The 9,607-nt window shown below is 41.4% G+C and overlaps 1 protein-coding gene across 1 annotated transcript in view; it reads right to left on the reverse strand.

Annotated features, from left to right (window-relative positions):
• Positions 1-5,822, reverse strand: part of DFFA (DNA fragmentation factor subunit alpha) — a 16,481-nt gene extending 10,659 nt beyond the window's left edge. Inside the window, exons 1-2 of the mRNA XM_007942617.2 lie at positions 5,687-5,822; positions 3,543-3,704 (exon numbers count right to left, since the gene is read on the reverse strand). Of these exons, the coding sequence (XP_007940808.1) occupies positions 3,543-3,704; positions 5,687-5,822 (298 nt within the window). The remainder of the gene's footprint in view (positions 1-3,542; positions 3,705-5,686) is intronic.
• Positions 5,823-9,607: the final 3,785 nt, after the last annotated feature.

The raw sequence follows: 9,607 nt of genomic DNA on the forward strand, positions 1-9,607 counted from the left end.
AAAAAAAAAAAAATTAAATACATAAATAATAATAAAAGTAGTACACATTTTTGAAAAGCAGTCTGAATTTAGTTCCGCACACAATTTTAAGTTAATGATGTGATACATAGATTAAATATTACTGTGGAAATCTATTTTTATTAATGAGGATTTTGAAATAAAATATCTCTTCATACAACAAAAATAAAACAAAACAAAACATTTCAATTGGTATTCCATCAATTCTGAGGACTTTTTTTTTTTTTTTTTTTACTTTACCAAAACAATTTTTTAAAATTGTGATTTGGGTGAATATTTACAAAGCAAATTCACTTTCCATACAACAGTTCACATACACTTTGTCTCATGACATTAGCTACAATTTACCCCAATGCAACAGCTCCCCTCCCACTTCCTCCCGATAGTTACCTCTTCCCTGTGTCCATCCCTCCATGCACTCCTGCCCCCTGAGCTGTCTCCCTATACACAAACAGCCCTTCTTTCTCTCATGATTGATCTCTCCAAGGAGTGTATCTACCTCAGGTATATGTTCAACTCATATGCCTGTCCTTTGTTTGGCTGGAAGTCACAGGCATGGGTTCAATTCCAGACCTGAAGGGCAGCTGGGGGCCATAGTCTTAGGAGTTCCACCAGGCTCTATCAAACCAGCAAACATGGTCCCCCTTTTTTTATTCCAAATGATTTTCAGTTTTGTTCCACATTGTTCTCCCTCTCTATCAAGGATCTCCTCCATAGATCCCCCTGAGTGGTTGACAGTGGTAGTTGGGCACCATCTAGTTCTTCTGGTCTCATAGCCATATAGGCTGCAGATAGCATGGTGTACAGTCACTAGACTAATTATTTCCATGAATCTTTGGTTCTCTTCATTCTTCTTTGCTCTGGACGAGGAGAAACCCATCGTTACATCTAGATGGCTGCTTGCAGGCTTTTAAGATTCCAGTCACTACTTGCCAAAGTAGGAGGTAGAAGAATATAGAACCTTACTTTTCACCAGTGCTTTCTTCAGTGCAGCCTGGACTTCTGCCTTCAATACCATCAGTTCTTGGTCATATGCTGAAATGGTTGAATGCTGACTAATTGTTATTAGTAAAGTGACCCTGTGTATTCCTTCCATTTTCTCTTACTTGTTGCTTAATATTATTTAATATATTAATGCTTACTGTGTTATTTAATGTTTTGCCCATAGAATCCTTCAATATGCAACTCGAGGCCTGAATTTTTTCTTCACTTCTTTCAGTTTGAGGAATGTTAAGTATATTCTTCCTTTTGGCTTTCTAACTCCAAGTCTTTGCACGTTTCATTGTAATACTTTACTTTGTCTTCTTGAGCTGCCCTTGAAAACCTTGTGTTCAGCTCTCTTACTTCATCATTTCTACCAATTGTTTTAGCTACTTTCTGTTCAAGAGCAAGTTTCAGAGTCTCTCCTGACTTCCATTTTGGTCTTATCTTCCTTTCCTGTCTTTTTAATGACCTTTTGCTTTCTTCATGTATGATGTCCTTGATGTCATTATACAACTTATCTGATCTTGTCATTAGTGTTCAATGTATCAAATCTCTTCCTAAGATGGTGTCTAAATTCAGATGGGTACTCTAGGTCATACTTTGGCTCTTGTGGATTTGCTTTTATTTTCTGAAGCTTCAACCTGAACTAGCATATCAGTAATTGATGGTCTGTTCTGCAGTCACCCCCTGGCCTTGTTCTGACCAATTATATTGAGCTTCTCCATTATCTCTTTCCACAGATGTAGTCAATTTGATTCCTGTGTATTCCATTTGTTAAGGTGCAGGTGTATAATCACAGTTCATATTGTTGAAAAAAAGTATTTCCAATGAATAGGTCATTGGTCTTCCAAAACTCTATCATGCGGTCTCTGGTGTCATCTCTATTACCCAGGCCATATTTTCCAATTACCGATCCTTCTTTGTTTCCAACTTTTGTATTACAATCACCAGTAATTATCAATGCAACTCAACTGCATGTTTGGTCAATTTCAGACCATAGAAGTTGGTAAAAATCATCAATTTCTTCATCTGTGGCATTAATGGTTGGTGCACAAATTTGAGTAACAATCATATTAACTTGTCTTCCTTGTAGACGTACAGATATTGTACTATCATTGACAATGTTGTACATCAGAAAAGATGTTGAAATGTTCTTTTTGGTGATGATTGTGATACCATTCCTCTTCAATTTATCATTCCTGGCGTAGACCATACGATTTTCTGATTCAAAATGGCCAATACCAGTCCATTTCAGGTCACTGATATTGATCTTCAAGTATTTCATTTCATTTTTGACAACTTCTAATTTTCCTAGATTCATACATTCCATGTTCTGATTATTAGCAGATATTTGCAGCCATTCTGAGTAGTGTTTTGGGTAGTGCCACACCAGCAAATGAAAGTCCCAAATGTTTTACTCCATCCATGTCATTAAGGTTGACTCTACTTTGAGAAGGCAGCTATCCTCATCTAGGACCTCAACTGCTCTTCTTCTTCCATCTTCAATTTATTTCTGTATGAAACCATTCTGCATTCTTCTGTGGGAAGAAGCCATTACACCCAAACTAGTCATGTATACCCAGGATCCTAGCACACTTCCCTTTTGGTTAGCTATTGTATGTCTGGGTATGTTCCATTTTTTGTCTACAAAAACATTCATTCTCACCAGTGCTTCTCCTGTGCTTGAGGACTGACCCCAGCCTTACTTGGGAAAGCTGCAGCCATTGTTTGCAGTCCCTTTGGCCTAAGTACAAAAGTAGTTGGTAGAGCCATTGTGAAGGGGCAATTTCCTCAAATCAGTGGTAAAGGGATTTCCCTCAGGACCTCTTTAGCTTTTCATTCTTCAATGCAAGTCCCCTCTGTATCTGTTGTGATAATAATAGCATATATTGATTCTTTACTGCATGCCAGGTAATAATACCTAAATGGTTTATATCAGTGGCTCTCAACTGAGAGCCATTTTGCTCCCTAGGAGACACTTGGCAAAGTCTGTAAACACTTCTGGTTGTCACAACTAGGGAAGAGGGTGTTACTGGCATCTAACTGGTAAAGGCCAGGGATGTTGCTAAACATCCTACGATGCACAGGGCAGCTCCCTACAACAAAGAATTATCTGGCCTCAAACGTTAATAGGATCAGGGTTGAGGGACCCTGGTTAATACATTTGTGTTAAATTATCCTTATAAAATCCAATGGGATAGGCAATTATTATCTCAATAAGGCACTGAGAGGTTATGTAACTTGCCTGAGGTCACATGGCCAGTAGACAGCAGAGCCAGGATTCAGACCCAGGCAGCCTGACACTGGCCTGCACTACTGGTGTATCTGCTATGCTGCATCTTAGCTGTGTTGGGTCTGTGAGTTATTTGAGAAGGGGAACTGGGCCTCATTCATCTTTATTTGTAGGACTTACCACTATGTCTAACACACAAAAGGAGCTCATAAATGCTTAAACAGCAACCAGCTAGCTGTACAGTAAAATTAACGGTGACAGACATTTTATCGCACAAGTCATTTTAGATACGGCCAGGACTCCTTACCTGAATTGCTGTATACCCACTTCTCATTACTGGTCAACGCCACAAACTTAGTGTTGGAAGGCAGACACAGGAAGTAATCGTTATCATCCACTATGGTGCCATCCTCTGCAAGGACCAGAGTGATTGGTGCCAAGGACTTATCAATGGCTAGAATGTCAAAAGCTGAGAGAGATAAAATATCGGGCAATTAAAAAATTCTGCAACTGAAAAACTCAAGATCCAAGGACAAAATTCTTATCCATAAGGAAAGTATAACTACAAGTACTGGCAACAACCGCAACTACTGCCTGGAACTGTTCTAAGTGTTTCTCATATACAATATTTAATCCTCATAGCAATTCTATACAGTACGTCCTATTATTATTCCAATTTTACTAAAGAAAAAACCAAGGTTGAGAAAGGTTGAGTAACTTGCCCACACTGGGAAGTGGCAGCGCTGGGATCTAAATCCAGTCTTGCTCCTGTTATACACCACACACAGGAGGCACTCACATCTTTCAGTGAATGGTAAACTACACCAAAGTCTGGTTTGATTCCTTGTGAATAAGTAGTCTTTCTTTCATTTATTCAGTGGCTATCTTAAATTCTCTTTGTCAAATGTCAAAAAATAAAAAAGAGAGACATGCGTTTTATTCTTTGTAATATCTTTCTTTGCAGCTTTTCTAGCCTATGGGAAAGCATAGGAGATACAGAAGTTTGTATCAGTGGCTTTTCATCTTTATTATCATTTACTGCACAGGGGCCTTCTCCAGGGCAGCTCTGCACCATCCCATTGAATGATGGCAATGATGCTGAAAGAAGAAATAGCAAAGAGACTGTAACTACCTTTAGGCAAAGTTGTTTCCTACCCAAATAGAGCACAGGCCTTGCATAGGTTGAGCTCCACAGAACATAAGTGTTTGCATATGCCTCTGTACCAGTGCACTTTTCAGTGACAAAATAATTTAAGTAACCTAATGCCAGAAAATAAATAAATACTTATACAGCACAAGCCATTGTCATCAGAGCTCATGCAGTGCTTTGGCAGCTCCCAGTCTTTGAAAGACATCTATACAATAATCACTTGGAGCTTAAGTGACTCTGGAGGAAGCACTACTGACACACTGTGACTACATGCCTGGGACTAGCTCACTCGTTTCACCAAAACCAAAACCAAACCAAATCACTGCTGTTGAGTCAAATCCTACTCATAGTATGACCCCTCCTTGGGTTTCCCAGGCGGTATCTCTATGGAAGTAGATTGCCCAGTCTTCCTTCCAAGGAGTGGTTGGTGGATTTGAACCCCCATTCTTCTGGTTAGCAGTCAAATGCCTTAGGTAGCCACCAGAGAGCCTTCCTTTAACCATTTGTGGCTAATAACATTTGGAAGTCATCTAAATATGTCATCTCAACATATTAGCTCTTGTTAAGAGTCCTAACAATCCGGGAAGCAGTACTGGAACTATTAGACCCACTTTTCCAACGAGAAAACTTAACAGTTGAGAGAGACGCTAGTGCAAAGCCAAGCAGCTAGTAACATGAGGCTAGGGCTCGCAACTTCTGTCATTTCAGTCACCCACAACACTAAACACCGTTGGTTTGTCTATAGCCACTCCTCGGAAGGAAGGTTGGGCAATCCTACTTCCGTAGTGATACTGCCTCGGAAACCCAAGGAGGGGTCGCTATGAGTCGGGGCCGACTCGACGGCACATAACAACAACAACAACATAGGACAGTCAGAAGCCGCTCCCTTTTTCTGGTATATGTACCTGTCGGAGCAGAAGGTGGAAACCTCTTCCCAGTGGCTCAGCTAGAGGCCCTCCAAAACAGGAATACACTGAGCTGGATTTGGCCTGAAATCAGCATGATTTTTAACAAAGACATCTAAGCAGAATCTCTCTTACTTTGCATATTTCTTCCCGTCTACTTTTTCACACTCAAGAGTCACACAAGGGACAAAGTTTCGGCGCCTCTAAACGACTAAGAAACGCTTCGAAACCTATAAAGCGCTAAACCCAAGTGAGTCATTCCGGTGCCGCTTCCGAAGGCTCCACCCGCTCTCCAAGTCTTCCCAAGTAGACTCTCGGATCTCCGACCTGGCCCCCCGCGCGTCTTCCTTTCCAGCCCTGACCCTCCCCAGTCCCCTGACCCAGTTCAGTACCGACCCTTGCTTCTCAGCTCCTCGAGGCAGGAGGCCGCTACACCATGCTGTTCGCGGCTGTGGTTGCGGCGCAGCAGACATGGCTTTAGCGTCCGGATCTCACCGACTTCAGGAGCCCAGGCGCCCTCGCTTACCTCCATCTTCTACAAGGTGTGACCTGAAACACTACGGTTAGTCCCAGCAGCTCAGGGCAGTAGTTCCCCGCCCCGGTAGCATGCCGGGAGATGTAGTTCCCTTCACGCAAATCAAGGATGGTATCAAGGCACGCCGGGAGATGTAGTTCTAGCAGCCTCTAATCACGTGAGTCCCCAGGGTATTGGGGGGTGGGGGTGGGGTAGTTTTCTCTGTCCAAAAAATGTTAAGTCGCGCGATTAAGCCCAATGGGAATTTAGGAACTGCAATTGCATGTTCACAAATGAAGCCAATGGGGATTTATTTTACCTTGTGAAGTACACAAATGTGCATTCAGTTGGACTTTTAGAGAGCACTGGTGGCGTAGTGCCTAAGGCATTTGACTGCTGACGAGAAGGCTGGTGGTTCAAACCCACCAGCCACACCGGGTAAGGAAGACTGGGCAATCTACTTCCCTAAAGATTTGCCGCCTGGAAAACCCAAAGGGGGTCGGTATGAGTCGGAATGGACTCTATGGCAGTGAGGTTTTTTTTTTTTTTTTTTCTTATTTGCAAATATGTTGTTGTTGTCAGGTCCCATGGAGCTGTGTCGCACTCAAAGCGACTTTATGTACAACAGTGCCCTGTCCTGCACTTATCCTCACAATCATTGCTGTTGGAGCCCATCCTTGCAGCCATAGTGTCAAGGATCTTCCCCCTTTTCCGCTGACCCTCTCTACTTTAGGAAACAGGATGTTCTTCTCCAGGGACTGGTCCCTCCTGATAACATGGCCAAAGAATGAGAGAAGTCTCGCCTTCCTGGCTTCTAAGGACCATTCCAGCTGTCTTTCTTCCAAGAGAGATGTATAATATTAATACATAAATAAGACAGTTGGTGAACGCACTGTGTTAATTTTCCTTCCCAGTCAGAAAAGATCTGTAAGAAGTTCCAAACTTCAGGCAGCTTTGAAGGACCAAAACCCAAACCCCTTGCCCTGGTGGACTCAATTCCAACTCGTAGTAACCCCAAGGGACAGAACGGAACGGTTTTCAATGCTATGAATCTTTATGGAAGCATACTGCCACATCTTTCACCCACAATTTGAAGGAAATCAGTTTTAAAAATTGTTGAGTGCCATTTTCAGTGTTGCTTCATGAAACATGCAGCAAAGTAACATAAGATGCTGCACATTCTCACCCATTTGATTCTGGTTTAGTTGTGCAAATTGGATTTGGGCCCTCAGAATAAGATGCTTGGATAAAAAGATTAAACATTAAGGCTCAAAGAAATCGGAGACCGGAGGGCAAATGAGAACCACTGCATGTCTGAGATTTTCCAGATGCTGCTTGGTAATGTATTCATCCTTGGTAGAATACTGAAACTTTCTGAAAGGTCTGGTTTATTTTCTCCCCTTGAGTAACTAACATTTATGATTCAAATAATGTAAAAAATAAAAAGCTTAAAAAGGAGGAGGCATTTTATGTAAACAACATGAGTCAGTTCCTTTCATATTTTGTTTATAAAAACCTGGGTGAAGAAATAGATATCTCATAAGAAAAGGGTAAAACCAGAAATCAAACTCACTGCTGTCAAGTCAGATCTGGCTCATAGCAACCCCTCCTTGGGTTTCCAAAGCTGTATTATTAGGGAAGTAGATTGCCCCATCTTCCTTCTGAGGAGTGGTTGGTGGGTTTGAACCGCCAGCCTTCTGGTTTGTAGTCAAATGCCTTAGGCACTATGCTACCAGAACTCCCAAGAAAAGGGTAGGCATTTAAAATAATGTTTTGTAGGAGGATTGTCAACTGAGGCAAGGCTTATGCTGTTGTCAGTTGCTATTGATTCTGCATCTACTCATAGTGACCTTATGTACAGTAAAACAAAACATCACCCAGTCCTGCGTTCTCTCCATGATCGTTGGTATATTTAAGTTCATGGTCTCAGCCACTGTGTCCATTGTCTCACCGAGGGCCTCCCTCACCTTCACCAACTCCCCTCTTTGTTGACCATAGTGCCCTTTACTAGTGACTGGTCCCTCCTGATGACACGTCCAAAGATGAAATCTCACCACCGTTGCTTCTAGGGAGCATCCTGGTTTATTCTTCTAATACTCATCTGTCTGTTCTTTTGGCAGTCTACCAGGTAGTCAATATTCTTCACCAACACCACAGTTAGAATGCATCAATTCTTCTGTTTTTTCCTTTTACATTGTCCGGCTTTCACATACATATGAGGCAAGTGAAAAGACCACGGCTTGGGTCAGGTACACCTTAGCCATCAAAGTGACATCTTTGGTTTTTAAAACTTTAAAAAGACTTTTTTTTTTCAAATTTAATTTAATTTTTAAAATTGTTGCAGTGTTCCCTCCTTTCCTTTCCCACTTCTGGTAACCAACAAAGAAAGTTTCCCTTCATCAATAAACCTTCCCTTGACTTTTTACAATAACAAACTAAGACAACATTTGTCCTTCTGTGATTGACTTATTTCACGCAGCACGATGTCCTCCAAGGTCATCCACGTTATGCGGTGCTTTGCAGAGTCTACATTATTCTTTAGTGTTGCTTAGTGTTGCATAGTATTCCATACTATGTACTATAGTTTGGTTATTCATTCTTCTGTTGATGGGCACCTAGAATTTTTTCTGTCCTTTTGCTATTGTGAATAGTGCTAAGATGAACATGGGTGTGCATATATCTGTTCTTGTCCTCGCTCTCACTTTTTTAGGATATATACCTGGTAATGGGATGGCTGGATCAAATGGTATTTCTAATTCCAACTTTTGAAGGAATCGCCATACTGCTTTCCATAGTGGTTGTATAATTTTACACTTCCACCAGCCGTGTATGAGGGTCCCAATCTCTCCACATCCTCACCAGCATTTGTTATGTCCTGTCTTGTTGAACTTTGCTATTAGTGCTGGAGTGAGATGGTATCTCATTGTTGTTTTGATTTTCATCTCTCTAATGGCTAATGATCATGAGCATATCTTCATATGTTTGTTGGCTGCCTGAATATCCTCTTTGGTGAAGTGTCTATTCATGTCTTCTGCCAATTTTTGAATTGGATTTTGAATTGTCTTTTTGTTGTCGAGGTGTTGGAGTTTTCTATAAATTTTAGAGATAAGTCCCTCGTCAGATATGTCATTTTTTCCCAAGCTGTAGGTTTTCTATTGGATAAGTGTTTTATCTATCTATCTATCTATCTATACACACACACACACACATATATCATCTAGTTCTTCTGGTCTCATAGTTGTATAGGCTGAGGAGTGCATGATGTACCAGTCACTTTACTAATTGTTTCCATTAATCTTTGGTTTTCTTCATTCTTCTTTGCTCTGGACAAGGAGAAATCCATCATTGCATCTATATGGCCACTTGCAAGTTTTTAAAGTCCCAGTCGCTACTCGCCAAAGTAGGATGTGGAACAATGTTTTGTGTAGTATGTTATGCCAATTGAGCTTGATGTCTCCTGCATCCACAGTCCTGAGCCCACAGGTATAATTACTCGCTCCCTCTGCGTAGCTGGTTGTGGCCAAGAAGTGAAGACAACCTTGCCCCTTGTCAGCTCTATTGTATACCCGGGAATTCTTACCAAATATACAAATACGCCCATAGAAAGATTGTCTGCCAACCCTATACATGGTCTTGGGCACACACTCCTCTGCATGGACATACCTAATAGTTCAGCCTGTCCACCCACCTATCCACCCATATATCCAGGTTTGCCTTCATGGACAACTCAGTAATGTATTTATCTCCCATGTACCTTTCTATGTCCTCCTTTTCTTCAATGCCACTGTGTTGATCATTCACAT

The sequence above is a fragment of the Orycteropus afer genome, unplaced genomic scaffold, assembly GCF_000298275.1.
Source record: "Orycteropus afer afer isolate SDZICR_OR568_19922 unplaced genomic scaffold, OryAfe1.0 scaffold00094, whole genome shotgun sequence".
NCBI lineage: Eukaryota > Metazoa > Chordata > Mammalia > Tubulidentata > Orycteropodidae > Orycteropus > Orycteropus afer.